The following is a 23718-nucleotide window of genomic DNA, read 5'->3' on the forward strand; positions in this document are numbered from 1 at the left end:
GAAGGGGAAATAATGCTCCAAACAGCACAGTCCCAGTTCCTCTTCTCAGGGAGTTTCTTTATGAAGTTAGAAGCAAAAACCCAGTGTGACATTGTTGGGACTCACCACCACAGCATCTCCTTCTGTTCAGTCTGGGAATTAGCTCTTAATAGTCCTGGCACCCTCTGCTGGCGGTGTCCCATCTGTCTCTTATCCTCCGTTGGTGTCCAGACCATGTTGCTCCTGCTTGGCAGCATCCCCTTGTCCAACTGTCCCTGGACCACTTCCCCTCCGGCCCCTGGCACCATCTAGGCCCTTTCTAGCAGGGCCCCCAGTCTGGCACATTTTGGGCCAGAGCCCTACTATGCTTCCCCCGAGCCTGCCCAGCACTGATCTGTCTGAGATGCTAGTCTCCTGCTCTGGAGACAGACCTTCTTGGGGGAAGGTCTGGGACAGACTGCCTGCTCCCTTCCTGGGCTGCCTTTATATAGGGCCTAGCAGAGCCCTGATTGGCTGGCTCTAATCTCATCCCTGATTGGCTCTCAGTAGGCCCTTCCCTAATTGGCTGCCAGCCTGCACAGCCGCTCTGGCCTACTCTAGCCCCCTCTCTCATGAGGGTGGGGTAGCTGCCCCACCACACACAGCAACCCAAACACTCACTGCCCCACACTCACACACTCATGGCCCTTACAGCCCTCTCCAGCTGGCTCTTGCTTCCTGCAGCTGTGTCCTTCCCAGGCCTTTCACCTGACAGAGACAGGGCCTTTCCCAGGACCTCCTCTGCCCCGGGGTCCCTCCAGCCTGCTCCCTGGCCTGACCGCATTATATGAAATTTCCTGTTGGGCACATGACTAAGGAGCAAGCACATGACCTACAAACTATAGCTCCCAGTTTTAAAGGATCCATAAGCCGTAACAGGTGCAGTGGGATGTGGTTGTGCAGCCCAAGGCTGAGTATCCTGGCACAGCCACCTTCACAAAGTACATTGTAACTGAATTATTTATTATTGCTGTTTAAACAATTTTTAGTATCGTGCTTCTCAGGCTGGAGCTCAGATACCAAGTTATTCCACTATTCGGGAAGCTTGCAGTTAAGTTTTGCTCCTGTTAAAGCTTCTGGGTGGATATAAGAAGTACCTAAACAGAGCATACGCCAATATTCCAGCATAGACATAATGAATCTGCACAAATTATTCCTATCATAAAGGTACGTGTGTGTCCTGTCTAAGGGGCTGCTTACTGCTAGTGTTCATGTTCATAGTAATACTGCCTTTGCAGTGTATATGCACCAGTTTGATGGGAATTTATCCAGTGAGCCTCACTTTTTATTTTTTCTAAAATCACTCAAACATTAATATAATATTAGATTTAAAATTCATGCAAGGTAAAGAAGTGACTGTGATTCAGTGTGCAGGGGTGGTGGGGGGAAGGTGGAAGGAACTGATGTTAGACAATGGTGTAACTTACATTCTTGTGTACATTTTGACATCTCCATTTTCACTGGCTTCACGTTTTAGGACTGAGCGCCTTTGCTTTGTGTCTGATCTAGCAGCTTTGGGTGACAAAGACAAGCTGCATTAATTCCAGGAAGAACAAATAGAATATGAGCAAATACAATTATATAGTGAAAAATTAAGAAACAGAAATAAAAGTCTTCCTTGAGAAAGTGAGTTTGCAAATTTAGGGAGCTATAAAATTGCATAGTTACATTCTGGATATTAATAATGCAGCATGCTGGATTCTTGAGTGCATCTCTCTTTGAGAAAAAAAGGCAAGCAGCATACAGATCATGCTTATTCTGTCCAAGTAGGATAGTTTTGTTCTCATGCAATGGGAGCAGGTGGTGGAAGGTTGTTTTGATGAGGTTAAAAAGCTCCTCCCATCTTTCCCCAAGCAGCAGCCTAATCTGCGTCAGCAGTAATTGTGTGCCTTGCACTGCTTTACAGTGAGGGTGAGTGCAAAAGATATATCAATATGAGGTATCAAACTGAGACCTAGATGTTCTGTTTAAGTGGCTGCTCATTTCCTTGAGCCATAACATGGGCTAAAGGTTAACTTACCCATTCTCCGAGGAAGAACAGTTTTTTTCTTTCTTTTTCTTTTAAGGTGTGTGTGTTTCATATTCTTTCCTACCTACAGAGGCTAAATATGATGTACGGTGTTGTTAATGCAGATTTTTTCCCCACTGGATTATTTGCTAATCAGACTACAGTACGGTGGAGATAAAAGAGAGAATCTGTTGCCTAGATAGGAGGCTTTAATGAGCAACTGAACCCCTGGGAGCTGAAATCTGAAGTAGAATGATGCTGTTTTCGGGTCTCTTGTCATTTCTTCACTTGCTTCTTCTCATCCGTTTTCCAATGGGCCTAGTGAGCAGGAACTATCCAAGGTACTAGAATGCTGGCTGCTTGGTTGCTGAATACAAGCGGATTGCAGAAAGAGAAGAGAACCAGATTACTGCTTATATCAGAAGGTAGGCTTGCTCTTTGTTTGAGAATCCCTGATTAATCAACAGCAGCATCAACAGACTAAGGCAGCTGGAGAGAGCAAGCCTGCCTGTAAGTCACGGGGGAGAGAGACGATGCCACAAGCTTGACTGCTTCAAACCTTCTATATCTAAGTGGCAATGAGAGAGAGAGCATCTTTTCTGCTGCAAGAAGCCATTTGGATAGGATGTTTTCTATTCCTTGTTTTCATTTATTTTTGTCACCACAGAATACATTCAAATGAGGCACCTTAGCAATCTCTGTGTTATTGCATATGACGGTGGTGTAATCTTCTACGTTGTAAAGTGGGTAAACATCATCCAGTTTCTTCTCAGCTGGACCTCAAAGCAGGGTGCTGTTTGTACCCTCCTATTTTCTATGCCCTCTGTTCTCTGAATGTGGATTTAAAGAAGCAAGCACCTGTCTTCTCTTGCCACTGCATTTTTAAAAGCCAAACTTTAAAGGCCATTTTAATTCTATACCAAGAAGATCTTTAACATAACCCACTGACTTCTAGTGATGCAGAATTCTACAATCTGGGCATCTTTGCCAACAAGATTTAATGCACTTTAACCGAAGAAAAACTGAGCCTAATTGCAAATCTGTTTCTTATGGTGCTGAAATATTCCTTCAGACTGCACTGAGATAACCACAGGAAAGGGCTTTTACAGACAAAAGTCACCTTTGATTATTGCACTTAGCAGTCCCCGTGGACTTAAATTTTGGTACGTACATGTTTTTAAAAATTCTCTGCGCATGTTAATAGAATACAGTGCTAATTAGAGAAGGATAAGCAAAATTATACTTACAAAACTGGAATAATTTGTAGTCAGGGATGTCTAATGCCAAAGTTTGCTTATCTGTTTTTGGCAGATTAATCAAGCTATTTCTTAACTAAACAATGCTGTAAATGTACCTCAGACTATTTTATGTAACTACACACATTAGCTGTGTTTATAATAGGAACATTTTGAGCTGGATTTTTCATTTGTAAAAAGCAGTGCTAAATTATTAAAAACATTCTTTGCTATATTCTGATGTATTAATTGATATGATTCATAACATCTGTGTTAGTTACTTATCAGACATGCCACACTATTAATATTTTACAACATCTGAATACATTAGTCTTAGTAGTAAAATCTCTGTTTCATTTTCTTTAGGGAGGGAAAAAATCATGTACACAAGAAGCTGATCCCTTCTTTCTTCTAAGTTCAAATACACATCTCTGTTTGCCCATAAGGTTTTTCTAATTCTCCCCAGTAGTATCTGGATAATCTAAATCTCATAATTACACTAAGTGCTTGCTGTTAGGAATGCAGATTTGTTACATTTTAAGACAACATGGATTTGGATGAAACATATTCAAGCTTTTTGAAAAGGCACCTTGATCAAAGTGTCTTATTGCAAAGTAAACAATAACAGCTCTCTAAATTCTAAAGCAGAGAGGAAGCATTGTAGGCAATGATCTTTCTGCTGCCCAAAATGCAGCATGAAGTGACCCAAATTCTAAGGTTTGGGGAATATTTTTTTAGTTATTTTAAACTCTTGATTGAATTACCTTTACACTTGAAAGATGAAAGTTTACAGCCACAGGCTATTTTCTTAAATATACATAGCAGTTTTTTTTTATTCTTCCCAAACAGCCAATTTTAACCTCTTTAAGTGAAGGTTTTAGCATCACTTAGCTTCTGTGGCTTTCACTCAGGTGCTGGTGCTCATATTGTGGAGTGTAATGAGTGCAAGATGGATAGTATGTAATCTAAGCAAAGATAACTTGTAAATAATTATTTGCATTTAAGACTCAATTAGCCTCTATTTAATAAAAAAAATGACTAAACTGCATGGAATGACATAGGAAAGCCTGAGTGCCTAATTCATAGAGACTTTGCTCTCTTTTTGACATTAGAATCTAGTGTAGTACTACTTAGACAAACAACATGCCTGCTCGTTATTTGCCTTTTATTGATGCACTGCTTGTTCATGCTTCTCCTTTTAACAATTAATCAAATCAAATATTTAACATATGGAAGCTCGCCTGGCACAGGGGTAGAAATATTATGAGAGATATAGAAGCGATTTTATGGAAGGCTGCATCTCTTTCCATTTGCTGATGTATTTGCAGTCGCTTCTTTTGGAGAGGAAAAAGTATACTGTCTCCTCCCCAGTACCACGAGGCCCTTATTAGTGGGGCTGTAGTCATCAGTTTGTGAAAGTCGGATGTGGTCTGGCTACTTTGCACTTATTGACTTGCAAGCAACTGGAACACTGCAGCACAAACTCAAAGGGAAGGGTGGCAATTTAGCATTCTTGATCTGTGCAAAATGCTTTTGAAATGTTGCGTTTTGCTGAGATAGCCGACAAGTAACGCTAAAGTGAATGGGGTTTAAAATTGAGGAGCGTGAGTATGCAGGGAGGAAAGCAGGAATGAAGTGGAATACATATCCCCCACGAATCCAGGGTTGGATTCATGACATGTACTACACCACTGTTGAGTTGTGTCAGCCTTAATCCTCCTATGTTTAAAAAACAAAATGCCTCCCATTGATTTGAGAAGAAAGCAATCAGTGCCTTTGTCACTATTTGAACAAGCTACTTCAGTTTAATGTCAACATTGCCAGTTTTCAATGTAGCACAGCTGCATTTTGAGTCTATCAAGCAAGGTGAAAAGCAACTGTGAAGATTCTTGGGGTGGCCTAACCATGAATAAAGGTGGGGCCACTTCTCTGAATTTTACAACATAGCAATAGCATGATATTACACGCAATCACTGCACTTAGTACTCTGACTTTTAGCATTCCTTGCACATGGATTGTGCATTTTCTGGATGGATGTTAGTTTTTTAATACTAGGATTCTGTACATTATGCATCAGATCAAATAGAAAATTATATTTCAAATGTATAAAGATATGCTAGAGTATGTCATAGCAGCTTTGTGAAACACCACCCATTATTTACCCACATTTTCAGAAATCACATCTCAAGTATTACAAGTGTCTTACATTCAGTCCTGTTAATAGGCAAAAATCAGTCAGGGAACTGCTTGCCCTTGCCAGTAAACTGTATACAGTTGTAGAAGAGTTGGCAAAAATCTAGTTTAATTTCTTTCATATGGTCACCTGATTGCATGGGCAGTGTCACTGTAAGCTGCTCCATGTTGCCCTGATAATGTCTCTCAACTTTGACTTGGAGGAGAGGAGAAGGTGATGAGACTTTCAGATCTTGATGTTTTTTGAAGAAGGGGTTGTCCTGCCTGAACTGCAAAAAACTGTCCTGCTAATGTACAGCGATTAACTTCCAAGGCCCTCCCCAAAATGCTTACTCACTGATATTATGGAACATCAATATATAACATTTTTGCATTCTATTGTGTACATTAATAAATATAATGGTATTCACAGTAGCATAGCACATTTATGGGGATAAATATAGGACCAGTTTGTATAGGATTGTCAAGTCATCCAGCATATACAGTTACACTTGAGAAAATGTCCAGATTTACTGTCGTCATAAAAGCACCCATAGAGAAGTTGAATACAATGAATGAATACAAACATATGGACTGAGGTGTTTTCTAAAACCACCTGGACATCAAGTGAACAGAGAACAATAAGAGCCCTAGCTTTTCTCAGGATGAGATTACTCGTGTAATTGGCACATATACCTTCATGTAATTTTTTATGAAATGAAGTGTATGCCTTGGATACCTTTTTAGCTATATCCTCACTGTAGGATCGATTGTCAAAAGTGCTCACTGAAATCAGTGGCATTGACTTATCACTACTATGCCATACCATTGACTTCACTGGGAGCAGAATTAGGCTGACATTAGGTGTTTTTGAAACAGGCCCCTCCCCATGTATATATATATATATACACACAGAGAGGGGTGGAAAATGGTACAAGAGAATTTTTCAAATTAAGCAACCTCCATGTAATAATTAGCCAGTATTTTACAGTTTCAAAAATCAAACACACTGAAAACAAGTTGATTATGCAAGATGCAAGTAGCCCTATGATTCTCTTCCTCTCATCACCAGCTAATTAAAACTCCAGGAGCACTGTATGCACAACAGGGTTGACAAAATGTTGCCTCACCTCAGGCTTACATTACATATTTAGTGACTTACAGATGTGTAATCAAATGTAAATGTACTCAAACAGAATACTTGCTTGACTTTTATCTCCTCTGATAGATGACTGGAAATGGTTTGTTGTCTGAGTTTGCCAGAAATTAAAACCTTTGGTCAGCAGTTGATCACTGTTATCCACAACCAATATTACCAAGAGAGAGTGTCAGACAATGCATATTACGACTCAAAGGGCCACATGTATTGGTTACACATTCTAACCAGTCTGGATATTCAAGTAATAAAATGTCTGAAGCAACACCATTGTGTATTAACAAAAATCAGTCTGTCATATTACACAGGATAGATTAATAAAGTAACAACATTTACAGTAATAAGTACTCTAAGCTTTGACTAGTCCCAGCTGTTTGAAGTTTATGCCCTATTTAAGCATGGCAGATACAAGTTTCAAATACTGGCAAATGCCATGAGATTGCAAAATTCAAAAATTATATCAGATACTTAGGATCTGATCCAGCAAACACTTGCTACTGATCTCACTACTTATTTTAATGTGTAGTGCCACTGATGTCAATACAACACACTGAATTCTATGGGACTGAGCTGACAGTGATATGCTTGGTATAAAGTGATTGCAGGAGTGGCTTTAATGGGACTATGATAGTAGTTAGAATTGTGATCAGTAGTGTTTGCAAAATTGCATCCTTAAATTGTAAACTATTTGTGTCAGGGAATGTGTGTCACTCTATGTTTCTAAAACACCAAAGAAATGTACAGTGCTATCTGTATGATCAGTAATAAATAGTAACTAATACTAATCTAATAAAATCTAATAAAACACAATCTAATAAAATATCTGGCCAGTGCATACAACAAAACAGAGACTCGTCTCTATTGAGCACATGTATGTTTGCCTTCTCCATATTGCTTTGACCTAGGGATTAATATACTCCAATAAAAAATAAAATTCTTCGTAACATGAGCCTTAGCTAAGCAGCTCTTTCATATTGTTAAATGCCTGTATATTTTAGGCCTCAGAAAAAGAGAACACGGAATAAAATGCAGTAACCAAGTCATGTGGAGGACATGTAATAAACAAATAAAGTTCTGTATGCCTCAGTGAAAAAGATCAGAATAATCCTCCATTTAATAATTCTTTAGGGCCTGATCCAAAGTCCACTGAAATCATTGGGAGTCTTTCTATCGACCAATGAACTTTGGATCAGGCCCCAAAGCCTCATCAACATACAGTAAATATATTCTTCAAGGGTGAAATTCTGTCCCCAGTGAACCAATAGCAAAATGTCCTTTAACTTAATGGAGCCAGGATTTCATGGTTGAATGTACCTTACCTTAAAGGAACTCTGTCACTACCACGTGTTACTGTTTATGTACACTGAAAGGGTACATGTATGCAGCATTTTGGACCGAATGGGAGAAAGCCTTCCAGCCCAGGTCAACAGACTCAGCCTAGGGGGGCTTGTGTTAGAGCTCTAAGAATAGCTGTGTAGCCAGCACTTCGAAGTTGCAGTCTGGGCTGGAGTTTGGGCTCTGAAGTCCATCCCCTGTCCTAGGTTTCAGAACTTGAACCACAGCTTCAAAGCACTCTCTATACAGCTACAGTTAGAGCGCTGGCATGAGCCCTGCTACCCCAAGTCTGTTGACCCAGGCTGGGAGGCTTTCTCCCGCTTGTTCCAAAATGCTGTGTAGACATACCCAGAAAGTGTTTGTCTATATGTAAATGACCTTAAAATAAGGGAAGGGACTAGATTCTAAATCTCTAGTTAAAAGAAAACAAACTCTGGAGACAGAACAATTCTGAATCTAGTCCTGTGTTCCATAATCAGGTAGAATTTAAATTGAAGGCAATAGGAGGTTTGTCCGACTAAGGGCTGCCATCTCAGGCCTTATAGTTCCATAACTGACAATATTATAGAGGTAGCCACGTTGGTACAAATTCACTTCTGTTGAAATGCCAGTGAAATTACACAAAGAACAAGGCTGCCAGCTTGACTCTGCTCTTAGATCCTTAAGATAGGTGCAGATCCTGCGTATTGTTCTATGCAGAGAGACTCCTGTGCCCACACAGAGCCCCAGTGGATTTAAAAGGGGGACTTCTGCATGGGTGCAGAGGGCTTGCCTGGAGCGAATAAGGTTGGATGATTGGGGCCTTAGTCCTTTCTGACTTTTAAGATTTTAACTGCCCAACTTTAATGTTACTCTAAAGTCATTTTTGTAAAAAAAAGGGAAGTAAAGGCAATGAAATTGTCTGTATTTAATGGGACACCAAAAATATTTCCGTCTGAAATCTGACTTACTTTTGCTACCAGTAACAGCTAAAATTACTAAACAGAAGAGAAGATTTTTTTTGGTCGGTGGGGAGGGGAGGACCTCTGCCTTTCCCAATTTGGTTTCCTTTGTGCATTTAAAAGCACTGTGGTCTCATGGTGTGGGCTGTGCTCACAGGTGCACAGTGATTATTGGAAACTATTAGAGATTTTCATTTTGTGTTTAAAACTAATAACTGTCCAAATCAGAATTTTACTTATCCAGCAGCACGAAAGAATGATGAAATGGGCCTGGAAAATTAACACTATATAACAAAGAGAGGAAATATTTTGATGCTAGTTAAACAGTGGCTCCTATGCTACAGTCCACATGCAGACAGAACTCTCATTGCCTGCTCAGCAAAATCAGTTAAGGTATTCTCACTGTCCTGGCATTGTTCTTATGCTGTATTATGGTTACATAGACTCAGTACTTGTCTGAGAAATGATACCATCCTTCCTTCCTCATTCTACCCAGACCCTGCATGACTTTGGACAAGTTACTTTAGTCTCTCTGTGCCTCAAATCTCCCTCTGTGAAATGGGGATAACAGTACTTCTTTCATAAGGGCGTTGTGAGGATAGCTACATTAAAAGAGTGTGAGGTGATGGACACCATATAAGAACTTAAGACAGAAAAAATGTTCACACTTCATATGAAGAGTCTATTTATAAAGGATTGACAAATGGTTAATATATATTAATAAATAACCAATTGTTATAGAGTCCAATAAATTGCTTGAAACTATGGCTTACAACTATGCATAACCCCTATGTTTATAGCAATATATAATGCATACAACTTATGATTAATATGTTACAATCATTTATCAACTCTTTATAAATGGCACTTCAAGGTATGATTTAAAAACATTAGTAAATAATATGAACCTAGGACCTGAGGTAGGATCCTGACTCCACTGTGCTGAACACTGTACAAACACCAAGGGATCCAGGGTCCTTGCCTTGAAGAGTTTACAATCAACTCAAGGGCAAGATGCAATTTAGTGAATGTAATAAACAATTGGAAGGGGAGGAGGGAAAGGGGAGCAGAGAAACAGTATTAAGATCACATGATAACACAAGCTTACAATGTCCATAACCCGATGGTTCTGGGCAACTTAAATGAAAAGGGAATTGTTTTGTTTTGCCTTGTTTGCTATAAATTTAAGTAGGAGGCTGGCCTCAAAAATATTTCCTGCCAAGCACTGCAAATTGCTACTGACAACATATGATCTGTAATAAACTGCAAGCTATTTGCTCACTGATTAAGGTATCATGTGTCTTTCAACCTGCAGGAAGTGTTGCTTTCCTTCATCCATTATCTCCTGCAAAATGATGAATTCTAATCAGGAGGAGGTCACGTTGGGCACTTTTCTCCAGTATATTGAAGATATGGGGATGAAGGCCTATGATGGCTTGGTTATACAGAATGCATCAGACATTGCTCGAGAGAATGATCGCATGAGGAATGAAACAAACCTGGCTTACTTGAAAGAAAAGAATGAAAAACGCCGTAAACAAGAAGAAGCAATAAAACGGTAAATATATCAATAAAAAGAACATTGTTTGCCAGGAAGTGACCATGAGAAAATAATCCCATTGACTATTGGCTTCAGATGTATGGTCTGTAAAACTGATTGAAAAGTAAAGGGCCAGACCTTCAGCTGGTACAAATCAGCATAGCTGTAGTAACATCTTTGTAGCTAATGTTGATTTACACCAGCTGAGGAGCTGGCCCCACACTGAGCTGTTCATGTCATATGTTTTTCACTAAGCATGAATGACAGAGTGGGTCTGTCCTCAAAAATGTGAGAAAGACAATACTCGTATCTAACAGAATATATCTCTAACCAAATGTATGAGTTTGGGGCCCTCACCAGTGTGATTTCTAAATAAAAGTTAGGTTGGTGTGAATTAAATTGCATTTCTTGGGAGAGTTAGGAAATGATCCTGCAAACACTTTAAAATGTGTAACTTGTACATCTGAATAATCCCTCCAATGGAACATCTCATGTGTAAAGTTAAATACATTCCTATGTGTTTGCAGGATTGGGACATTAGGGAATATTCCTTGTGGATCAAAATAGATTATTCTTCATTTGATGCTTTTATATAAAAAAATACTTTAATAATAGCAGAGAACTCACAGAACTTAGTTGCTATTTATGGGATCTCTTCATCATCCTGCTCTCTCTGAAGCTATCGGAAACTTTATCATTCATTTCAATGGAAATGGAATAGATCCCATATATGCACAAAAGGTTGGATTCTGTAAATGTTCTATATACAGAACTCCCATAGATTTTAATGAGTAGCTTAAGAATAGAGTGCTTACTGGATCTAGCCTCAAATTCCCAGGGATGTCAATGAGAACTATGCACTTTCATGGACAGGAAAAAAAAGATGAGCAAAAGACATATTTACATATTCAAATCTTACATTGCTTTGAGGGAAAGGACAAATTGTATAATACAAACCGAGTAACCACCTATCTAAGTACCAAACTTGCATATGCAAATGAAGGATTTGAACACACAGAGATAGGAGGCTCTTTGAATATTTTCCCCAGTGTGAATCTTCAGCATAGTAATATAAGTGATTAAATGTTGCAAAATGTACCATGTACTGTACAGGTAAAACAGACCTGCTGTGCTGCTGAATATTCCAGGGACACCTTAATAGCCCATTAATTCTGATGGAATGTTAATAGAGCACTAGAAGTAGATCTGGCGCTCTGCATGGAAAAGCAACAAAAGCTGAAATTGTGACTGCCGTGTTTGCTGAAGTCTTTGGATTTTCTGTTTGAATGCTACTTTTGTGTTTGGAGAAGGGGGAAAAGACAGTGTGACATGGTAGGGGAACAGTGATAAGTAATCAAATGTGCATTTTGGAATCTTCTGAGGGTAGGATACCCTGACAGGGATTTGTGGGACATACTATATTTACAGTGCTTCAGAATGTTCGGGAGTGGAGAATGTAGGGCTTCTTTGGTGGTTCAGTTGTAATACATATGAAGTGATAAGGTTATATTAACTGGCCATAAGGAAAACAGGTTAGTTTTTTGTTTTGGTTTATGCTGGTTGTGCTTTTGTTTAATCTGTGCCATCTTTGTTTCCTTTCTGTTTTCGCTATGTAAGCGAACTAGCTATATAATGTATATGTTTGTTCTTCCCCTCTCTCATACATACACATACACAAACACACACAACTTACCTACTGTTGGGTTTTAACAGGTAAATGTCTGTACAACACACTAACACAGAGAGTTCCACAGACCTCACACTTGGGAAGGAAGAAAAGACACAGAAGCCACATCTGCCCTAGAGGAATATTGCTGAAAATGGCCTGTTGCTGCTAATGCTGGCTCTAGTGTAGATGAGTTATTAGTTACTAGCATCACTATTCACTGTCACCTACATGCCATTGCAGGAGGCAGCCTGTCTAGAGTAAGATGCCCCAGGTGGAGCTAAACTGATTCTAGCAATAGGAGAAAGTTGTTGATAAACTTCCTTGGTGTAGACAAGGAAACAAGAAAGGTGTTAATGTGTTTGGTTTGGTTTTTAGTTAGTGGATGGCAAATAGAGCATTTGGCAAATTGTTTCAGCTGGGGAAAAAAAGATTTATTTTTTTTTAATGTCAAAGTCATTCAAACCATTTGGACACTTTGTTTCGGTGATAAAAACAAACTAAAAAAACCCCACTGGGTCAAAATAAACCAATTGTTGGGGTTTTTTTTAATTATTATTTTTCAATTCAGCCACCAAGGGCTGAGGAAACAGGCCAACCACCCACAGCCAGGCCATGCTTCCCAGATTTGTGTGGCAGGCAGGGGTCGGTGGGGTAATCATCTCTCCTTTCTCAGGAAGAAAGGAGTCAGGGGTGTGCTGGATGGAAGTAGATCTGGGGATGGATTTGCATCATGCCACCCAGTGGCCTTTCAGGAAGGATAATAAAACCTGAGGCCATATTACCATTCTGACAGAGCCCCCCTTAACAGCAGGGATCCTCTTGGGGGCTGTTGCTGGCCGCAGAAGCACTTGCAGTGGGGAGTCACAGCCAGGGAGTTGGTATGTCTGAAGGGCACCATGGCTGCATAGAGGCAGAAAAACTCTTTGAAAATGGCCCTGGCCTCTTGCTGAATGTTCCATGGACTGGGAAACAAGTTTTCCTTCCCTTTAGCTCTCTCCCACAGGCTTCCCTGCACACAGTCTGGGGTGGGAAAGGAGGAGGGGCTATTCTCCCCTTTTATTAGGAGAACTGAAAACTGTGATAACCTAGAAGAAATCTGACTTGTCTAAAAGAGCAATGACATCAAAAGCCATTTAAGTTGATTGCAAGCAAGTCTGCTCTTTGTGGAGACCTCAAGGGATTTATCCAATGCCATGTTCCCTGTTGACAAGTGGCAGGCATAAAATATGGCATGGGATTATTACTTCCCTCTTTGTTTCATTCAACTATCCTTAAGTATGTGCACTATTAACTTTGGTCTTTTAGATTACTTTTAGTTCCTGCACATGTGATCTAGAGAGAGACAGTAGTTGCTAGGGAACACATGCAGGCATAAAATCATGAAAAGACCAGAGACCACATGATGAAGTGTGCTGAGGTAAAAAAACTCAAAACAAATATTGTTGTTTGGGTTAGAAGTGTTTCTGACTGAGGATACAATTTTCAAAACATTCCCTGGCATTAATAATACCATTTTTGGGAGCCATTCATTTTGAGTATAAAATGATTCTTTTTAGAAGAAGGTTAATCACTGTTGCTAACAAAATAGCGTGGACTAATTTATTTATTTTCTCAGTTACATGGGTAGAAACTTTTAAGATAGATAAAATAGTTCAGTTAAATGCATTAGATGGTGCCAGTGTTCTGTAAATACAATGTGAAAAAGGACCTACAAAAATTAAAATGCCCTTGTATTAGGGTTGGGAGTGCTACATCACATTGTATTTGTGCACTAACAGTGGCATTGATGTACCTTTTGGTATGATTGTTAATTCAACACATGTTGATAGGTTAATTATGGAAGAAATATTGTATGGATCATTTATAAGTTACAAGAAATAAAACATGCCTCATATTGGACTGAGCAAAAATTTAATCTCTCTCTCTCATCTTGCTTGACTGAGTCAGCTGATCTGATCTGAATTTTTGACCTAATTTTAGCCCAGTATTTAGTGATTATGTAAAGAAAACAAGGATAATGTGCTGAGAAACGGCTGAGATTAAATAGTAAATATGTTTTCATACATAGTTAGCACTTAATTTCTGGACATATTGATTTTTTTGTATCTCATTTTTCTTACTATTTTATCACAGAGACAACGTGACAGAGGTAATATCATTTATTGGACCAACTTCTGTTGGTGAGAGAGACAAGCTTTTGAGCTTACACTGAGCTGTTCTGTAAGTTTGAAGGCTGGTCTCTCCAGCATGACAGGAAACTATTATCGGAACATTGCCATATTGCCTACAGAGTTTATGTTTTATAAATACAAAGCTAAGAAGCATTATAGCTTTCATTAGGAATCTAGTTGCAATGCTGGAAGATGCATGTTAGCCACTCTTAATAGAAAACAGTGCACCACCTTCTGGAGGCAGCACTTCTGGGAATAAAACGCCTGGTTGCCTCATCAATTCAGGGTTCCCAGGGGAAGGTTGAGTATTTTGGGTTTATCCTCAGGCACCCATGATAATAGGCATTTGCCTGCTAGCTCAACCATAGTTGAAACATAAATTCAAATACTTTAAGCCTATTAAACTTCCTTACACTTTTCTATGCTGTCTTGCCCTATATAAAACTCAACTGGAAAGCATTTTTTTTTAAATGCATGAATTCAAATTCTCATGGGAAAACTGAAATAACAGTCACATCAGCCATATGAAGTCACTGGGGTTGCATGGCATATACATTGTGTAAAAATGGTGCCTGTACATTCAACAGTTTTGTCCTACAGTCTTCCACTCCTCAGCTGCCAATTCTATAGAGAATATTTTTATCTTGATGCACATGTAAAAATGTAACTCCCCTCATGCTAATTTGATGGTGTGAGTGACCACGAATCTCCACCTATCGAGATTTGGACATAGCTGTAAGAGTATTTCTTCCTGTTTCAAGCGGTTAACCTTGCTCGCAGCCCATTTTTAGGACTGTGAAATGGCATTGTGGAAAGCTTTGTTTTTGCTTGTTATTGAGAGTAAATAGACAGATGCCGACATGAAGGAGGAGCTTTTAGTAGTGCTGTTCTGTGGTAGAGCTAGCAGATATGGGCCAGCCAGCCAAAAGCAGAATTAAGCTCTTCTAATAAAGAAGGAATTGTAATGAACAGCTGTCATCCTAACCTCTCCTCCCCATGGCAGATCACATATTGAAGACTAACCCATCGGCAAAATGTAAGATAATATTTTTTCTCTCTATCTCTAAATATGTATTTTAAAGGGTTTGGAGGCAATTGAGTGGAGGCACTGTCTGTAGTTTTCAATGGTTATGTCCTTAGGTTCCTTTCTAAATAGGGCATAGGACATCTTTCAGCTAAAAGCTAGGCATTTGTAAATGTATGCAACAGCAAACAAGGATTACATTTTTTTTTTGGTTCTTGGCTTTATTTAAAAGCTAAAAGCTCTATTTAGCAGAGAAAGTGTGTAATCTTAGAGTAACAAAATAGTGTGCATGGACATGTTAAAGTGCTTCTACCAAAATGTTTATATCAGAATAAAAATAGCCTAAGGAACGTCTTTTCATTACCAATTTACAGTGCACAATGAACTTAATTTCAATAATATGTTGATATCAAGAAAATACTTCAGGCAAAAGAATGCATACACTCGTTTTATTTTAAATAGTAAAAATATTTGCCAGTAGTTGAAAGTGTGCTCAGTCAACTACACATTTCAAAATATATGGTAGAATATTCATGCTCAGCAGATAATGTTTGCAGCCAGACCTCAAGGAAAAACACAAAAGTGGAATAAATGCAGCCATTGTGGGTGATAGGCTCAGTGGAAACATCTGCAAGTGCAGATATGGGGTTTTGTTGAGAGGTTGTTAATTATGAACTCATCAGTTTATTGCTTTACAATACAAGGTTTACCATTCAGTGACAAAGAGATTTTCTGACATAACCTGATGTTTTAATCAAGAGGCATGTGCTGTTGAGGAACTTAATGATGGCACCAGGAAAAATTCTGATTTTTTCATGATTCTCCATTACATGATATATAGTAACTCTTTGGAATGTATACTGGGATACAAGTCATATTATGGTGGAGCTGGTCACAACACTGTAGTTAAGGTTCTGTTAAAGATTTCAGCTTAAAACAGGAGTTTCAAATCTTTATTTTTGTGAAACTCTCAAAACATCTTACGATCACATATAGTTCAGTTAGTGTAGCAACATATTTTCTATCCATAGCAAGTAAAATAGTTGCCCTGTTGACCTCTGCATGTATTTTCTTACTTTTATAAGTAAATACACGAGATGATCCAGCTGACAAATCCTCCTTCCCAAATGCTCAGACCCATATAGCTACCCATATTAGTGCAATACAAAATAAACAAACCCCAAAGCAAATGTATTACTATTGTCATTTCTGGAAATATTACTTTAAGGAAGTCTTGCAAAACAAGTCAATATTTACCAGCCGAGACAAACAACTACTTGTCATCCAATACTGTGACAGTACTGCCAACCCCAAGTGATCAAAATCAGAAAACAGAGAAAAATAATCATGAGACTGGTATAAAAATCATGAGGGTCATTTCAAGTAAATCTTATACAGTTTTGAGCGTCTCTTTCCAGTGATATTTAATGTAATGTGAAACTTGTAATGAGCTCCTCCAATGCTCATCACCCCACAAAGCCTAGCTAAGTCATTTTGACTTGGCTTCCATTAGCCAGATTTAAAAGGCCGATAGGGCAGAGGAATGGACATAGATGGCTCAGAGGACTGGTAATGGGATACAGAGCCCTTCCCTTTGAAGTCACCAGTTAAAATACAGCCCAAGTCAATAGTAGTTGAAAGTTATTGCTACCTGTTTGCTGTGTACTAACAGGTGTGAAATGGACTGCTGGCCTCATTCCAGTTTCTAGTGGCTAGATGTTCACATTATAACTTACAGCCTGGCTAGCATTCTTGGCAGACTGAATTATCATGGAGACTGCCTGGCTCCATCACTCTTTGTGGTACCCTACACTTTATAACTGAGGCATATTGGCGAATGTCTCAAGAATTTTTCACTGCCACTTTTAATCCCTTGTTCTTCTGCTCCTCTCTTTCTTTCTACATTTCCTTGCTATCTCTTGCTTACATTTTAAAAAAAATAGCCAGGGTATTTCTAATCTAATGCAGAAAATGGGGAATTTTTTTAAACAAGTGGAGAGGGCTATAGAACTTAATAGAAATGAAACCACTACAGAGCAATAGAAATGTTATAGGGTTGTATAAAAATTATTCTGAACAGATGCAGAATTTATTAGAAAATTAATGATTTTTTAACCATCGTACAGAATTTTACAGAAGGGAGATTATAAAGTGAAGAAATTAGTGGGTCAAAAATAGGGTAGAAATGTTATCATTATCTACTAAATTCCATAGGACTTTTCCAGCAGGGGATTTAATGTTATCAAATAGAAACTGGGCAGGAAAAGAAGGAGAGCATATTTTCAAGACTACTCACTTATAGCCTTTTTAGTGAATTCAGAATGGATTTCATTAATAAAGAAATACCTTCAGTAAAATAGCAGAATCACATATATTAGCAATTAGTCCAATTCAGCTGGAAAAATTGCTTTAAGTGTTGATCTGCTCCCATTAAAAAAAAATCACAATTTCAGTAATATATTCTATGGCCAAGTTCCACTGACTCCGGACAAACAGAGTCATTCCATGTAGTTTGAACTATAATGGTTACGGGAAAGGATGACGCTGCCCGAGGAAGTAATAGTTACGGAAGAGAGGCCAAAAAAACCTCTCTGAATTCATAAGCAGTAAAATGCAGTCAGTAGTGAAACACACAAACACACACTTCTGAGCTGCTGACAAACCAGTCGCTTGTACATACAACTGGGAAAGTGCCGCTCAACACAGAGTGGGGGGAAGAAACAGAACCAAAGATGTATAATGACAAGGATAGTATGACTGGATTGTTTTTATGCCTTATGAAAATCCATCATTTATAAACACCTAGATATAAGCCTGAACAAAACTGAAGCAGGCAAATTGTTTTTGAAAGACATTTCAGGTCATTCCCTTTCCAGGGCAGTAAATTCTGGCTGTACTTTGCACTCATTAATAATAGAGGGGATTATGTCACATTCCACCCAACTGGCTGATAACTGTGCTTGCCCCTCTCTCTAGACATTAGAACCCCTCAGCTATTTCAGGTTACAAATATTTTCATTACAATTTATTTTTATGAGAAATTGACTTGAGCACACACTATGGTGCCTTGATAATCTAATCAGTGAGTTCATTTACTTGTGACAAGGAGAAGGGGACCCTGTTTGGATATGCATCAGATAAGAAATTATTGTAGCACATGCCTGCTCTGCAACAAAAGCCAACATATGTTGATGGGTATTACTTGTGTGCTGTGTGCTAGGTGGAGGACTGAAATTATATGAAAACATTAAGGTAGGGGACGGTTTATTTTTTGTTGTGCAGATTAGAGTTGTTTGTGATTGGATTAAAATTTGAGAAATGAGAGATTAAAGCAGAAGCAGATTTTGGAGTGTGTGCGGGGGGGTGGGGGGTGGATGGGACTGCTTAGTAGCTAACCTTTTCTTCCTCTAAGGTTTTCCATTCCAATTTGGCTTGAAGTCCTAAGTAAACTCAGTTTAAAGGTGTCAACAAAATTCCCTGTTGAAAATTTTCCTTGGCACAAAACCTTCATTCATAATTTAGTGCCAATGACAGTCTCCCCTCCAGAGAGCCACAACTCAGCTAACATGAAAACAGGATGACCTCTCACCTCCGCAGAGTCAGAGAGGTTCAGTACAGGGTTGAAAGTGCTGGTGGACTGTTGTAGGAGAGCTAACACTACAACTCCCTACCAAGGGTGCTGCACAGAATGTGAAATGAATAAATAAAAGGACTTCAGCTTCCATAGCAGAAGTCCAGTCAAAAGTAGAGAGTTGTTGCTATTTATTTCTGTTGCAGCAGTGCCTAAAGACCCCAAATAGGAATTAGGGGCCCATTATACTAGGCACTGTATAAACTTATAATGCAAAGACAGTCCTGGCCAGAGACCGCTCACAATTTAACATTTAGACAATACACAACCGGTAAAAAAACCCTTATGATTTAGGGGTTAAACGACTGCTCATTTCCTGTTGTATTGTAGTACAGGACTGGATAAGTTAAAACAGTTCCCTAGTTGATGGGATATACTGAGAAGTTCCATCTAACAGCTATTGTTTGAACAGCTTGAAATCTTAATAAAAAGAGTTAATAGGCATGTCTAGAATGTGTCCATAGTGAAAGAACTATAGGTATCTAATACCAATACCACTATTCTTGGCTGGAAATGAGTTACATTAGGCAATCATAATTTTAAAAGATTGAAAATATGAACAATTGTATGGCTTGCTACTAATTAATAAAATTTACCTACATTTAATCCATTCCCTCTTCTGGTGGATTATGCAGGACATATCTCACCAGTAGATTCTCTGCTAACTGAGGGCACTTCAGTTATTAAGTTTAGATCACGTGTGCTATTAAGTGAATTGCTTGGTACAGCCTTTCCCTGAACGCTAGAGCAAATGCAGTATTTCATACTTTGGCTAATTTTATACTATAATTTAATTTCTGAAACATGCTTTTAATTGAATTTTTAAAGACAAAAGGAAATGAAGGTGCAGTGTCTCTTACTATTGGTGTAGGATCGTTTTAAAATGCAGTTCATCAAGAGGACAATCTTCTATATTAAACGTAAAGATTATTGTGCTTCTCTGCATGCTGTTGAGGGACAGAAAATTTCTCAAAAAGCTCAGGGCTGAAACTGAGGTGTTGGTATACATCAGAAGTTATTTTTCTCACACTCAGCATTATAACACCAGCAGGGACAATATCGCAGCAGTCCCAGATTATGTACATCAGAAAAATCAGTAAACAAAGAGACTAATTTAAATTCATCTGCTGATACCAAAATCACATTAGTGCAAACTAACTAGCGATTTAATTTTCCCAACTTTTGGAAGTGAAACTAGAGGGAAGTGTCAGCAATTTTGTAATAAGCTAAAAGTTACTGTTTTGCAGAGGAAAATTTGCTATTTGCTTCCAGAAACTTTTCTCTGTACTTTAGAGATGAAGATGAATATCAAGGTCTAAATACTATATGGTTTATCTTTGTTTCAGCTGAAATCCACACATTCAGTTCTTAGTTTCATGATTACAGAGTCATCTAGATGAGAAAAGTGACAGTGGTGTCAGTTGGGTGGACATCAGATTTTTAAAAAACAAACAAAGCAAAAACCAGAAGACACTAAAATTCACTGTGAATAGAATGCTATATTGTATATCTATAGTGTGCTGTATTTTAGTGTTGTGATCCTTTTAAATCAGGACACTGAATGTAATGATTATTTTCCCTTTTATTGCTATGGGAGAGAAAGTAGCACGCAATGGAAAGGAAACAGAAAATATGAATGGTAGGAAGAGCATAATTTATCCTTTTTTAACACTAATTGAGAAAAAGGAAGGAGGCTAGAAGTATCCAAACTCTCAAAGTATCTCTAATAAAAGGGGAAAAAACAGTAGCAGTCTCTCATTCCCTTCCTGTGTTGGGGAGGCCTCTGCTCTTTCTTTTGCCTCATTGAGTCAGTAATGTGCTCACCTCAGCTCAATGCAGTGAGTTCTTGTGCAGCTGGCCAGAAGAAAAGGGTTGTTGCCTCTTCAAAGGCTCCCCTTACAACAAGTGTTAGAGGAGGACAAGTGGGGACAGTTTACAGGGACAGAGTGAAGAAGGGCAGGAAGTAGCTGGCCAGATAGGATGGGGATTGTGCCTTTCCTGCTGACCAGCAGTAGGGGTATTTCTATCCCCATGGAGGCCTGGAGGAGCCCTTCTTCACCTGGATTGGACTGGCAGCATCCACCCATACACACATGAAATTTGCAAAAGGACCAGGTTTCCTCAGGACCTGCTGTGACATTATGCTAATCACCCTTACACAGGTCTGCTCAGGAACAAACATTTTATCACTTTTGGAGGGGCCTGCTCCCCCCCCCCCGCCCATGACCAGAGGGGCTCACTCTCCTCCTGCAACCGAAGGAGCTGTCAGCTCCCATCCTGGCATCAGGGCCAGATGAGTTCTATGCCCCTGCTTGCCCCCTCTTGTGAACTCTCCTGCACCATTTTTTCCTTGGGGGGGTGAGTAGGAAGGAATTTTTCCCTCATTACCAGAATGGCTGAAGCAGGGTGATGGCTTTATTTTTTGTTTTGCATTCCTGACAGCAGGTCTAGGACCTGGTAGGATGGGACAGGGGGTTGTTAAGGGTAGTTAGCATGAGCAACTCCATTTTGTAAGTTTCCCCATTTTGTATCCATCATTAACTAAAAACGAGCACATCACATACACAGCTCCCAAGGGCAGCATTAAAGAAAGATAAAGTCAGGAACAGGAAAGAGGATAGGAACACAGCTGTAGTAACATAATTAAGGAAAAATTCTAGCATGCAAGGTAACAGCTGGACTGCGCACTAGCCAGCACGTGGACAGTGATTAACTGTAACAGGCTAAAGATAAGAAAATGGCTTGTTTATTGGTTAAGGCTTCCGATTCACGAGGGTAGCATGCACTCCTAAAAGGTATATAACTTCTATGTAATCTGTAGCCTGGGTCTCTCCCTGACTAGCAGGGGGACACCACGTTCAAACGTTGTTTGAACCTTGCGCAATAAAACTTTGTTATTTGGACACTCTGTAAATCTTTGGTTTTTGTGCCTCAGCCTAGAAACGAATGGTGCGTGGCCTACAGGTATAATTCGCAACAGGGTTAAGTTATAATTAAGCAACTTAGTACATAAACCTCATGGTAGAAGTTCAGTTCAGGTACCTCATGATCACTGGATAAAATAAATTAGAAAAGGATTTGAAGGAAAGCATCCCTTAATGGATCTGAGAAAGAGTGTTGTGGGCTCCTATATCTGGTACAGTGAGGAGACCCCACTCCTGTTGCTGAAATACTATGTCCAGTTGTAGTATCCACCGTTCAAGAAGGATATGGATAAATTGGAGGGTTCAGAGAAGAGCCCTGAGAATGAATTAGGATTAGAAAATATGCCTTGAACTCCTTGAGTCTAACAAAGAAAAGGTTAAGGGGTGACTTGAGCACAGTCAATAAGTACCTTCATGGGGAACATATTTGATAATGAGCTCTTTAATCTGTCAGAGAAAGATATATAATATGATCGAATGGCGTGAAATAGAAGCTAGACAAATTTAGACTGGAAATAAGGCATATGTTTGGTTTTTTTAAAAAGTGAGGTTTATTAACCATTGGAACAATTTACTGGAGTCATGGTCTATTCTCCATCACTGAGAATTTTTAAATCAAGATTGGATGTTTTTCTAAAAGATCTGCTCTAGGAATTATTTGGGGGAAGTTCTATGGTCCGTGTTTCACAGGAGGTCAGATTAGATAATCACAATGGTCCCTTTTAGCCTTGGGATCTATGAATCTCTCCCTTTGGAGCTGGACTAAAACCGTCAACTCATTTTACACAGTTGGCTGAACATAATTTAGATGGTAAAGCTTTTGGGGCCAGATTTACAGAGATATATAGGTGCATATAGATATAAATGGGCACCTAACTCCTATTGAAAGTTCAGTTCAACATGAGTTAAGCGTGTAACTCAGGATTTTCAGAAATGACAAAGTTTCTATTTGCATCTTTAGGTGCCTAAGTACCTTTGTAATCTGGCCCTCTGTTACTAATGATTTAGGCCATGTTCAACCAGTCAGCTAGAAGTGAAAGGCTATGTAGTCCATTATCAACCAAGTTAGCCAGTCTCCTAACTTTAGCATCAGATATTAATGAAATTCCATGATGTCTCTTAGCTACATTTCACACAAGTTTCTCAAAGCTGACAAGCAATCTGCGGATTACAATGGTTAAAAAAGCTCCTGTTGAACTCAAATTTTTAGATACATTTTGGTCTTGTTATAGTAGTGAAAAAAATGCATTTTCTCCCAGTACTGATTAGAACCATATTTTGGTAGCTAGAATATTATATTTTAGTGTGCACTTGAAATGGGAAAACACATTGATATTCATGTATTGTAATGTGTATGTGTCAAAATTACATTATTTTGGATCATACTGGTAACCTGTAATTTAAATGGCTTCTTTTGGAGATTAAAAACGGGCTTTATCTGTATTACACTGATTACTACTGAACAGATATTTTACTTAAAATTCTGTCAGATTCATATCCAAACTTAAGCCCAGTCTAGAAATGCTTTTTCATACAATAATATCCTTGCAATGTTAATTTGAATTCTGAGGCATCTGTGATGGAGCAGATCAGAAAATTGCATATGTACTTACCATGGCAACCCTTGCATCACATGATACACATGCTAGTTCAGAGCCAAAGAACAGAGTAGCTTCTTAAACAAACGCGCAGTTGCCTTTTTGTCATGTGATCTTTGCTACACTTGGCAGATTTTTTAAAGGGGAAAAATGTCAGTAAACTGACAGATCACCAGGGTTTTGCTTTTATTTCATGTTTTTTTACCTGGAGATCTCAGTAAAGCAATATTTTGTCCAGTTCACCCCCCCCTCCCCCGCACACTCCACTTTATTTCTTAAATTAAAATCAGGAGGAC

At 38.9% G+C, this 23718-nt stretch overlaps 1 protein-coding gene across 1 annotated transcript in view; it reads left to right on the forward strand.

The window, feature by feature from the left end:
• The first annotated feature begins 1089 nt into the window (after positions 1–1089).
• NYAP2 (neuronal tyrosine-phosphorylated phosphoinositide-3-kinase adaptor 2) overlaps positions 1090–23718 on the forward strand; it is a 182541-nt gene continuing 159912 nt past the window's right edge. Inside the window, exons 1-3 of the mRNA XM_045031524.1 lie at positions 1090–1185; positions 2085–3189; positions 10181–10423. Of these exons, the coding sequence (XP_044887459.1) occupies positions 10218–10423 (206 nt within the window). The 5' untranslated portion in view covers positions 1090–1185; positions 2085–3189; positions 10181–10217. The remainder of the gene's footprint in view (positions 1186–2084; positions 3190–10180; positions 10424–23718) is intronic.

Source organism: Mauremys mutica, chromosome 9 (assembly GCF_020497125.1).
Source record: "Mauremys mutica isolate MM-2020 ecotype Southern chromosome 9, ASM2049712v1, whole genome shotgun sequence".
In the NCBI taxonomy this organism is placed as follows: Eukaryota; Metazoa; Chordata; order Testudines; family Geoemydidae; genus Mauremys; species Mauremys mutica.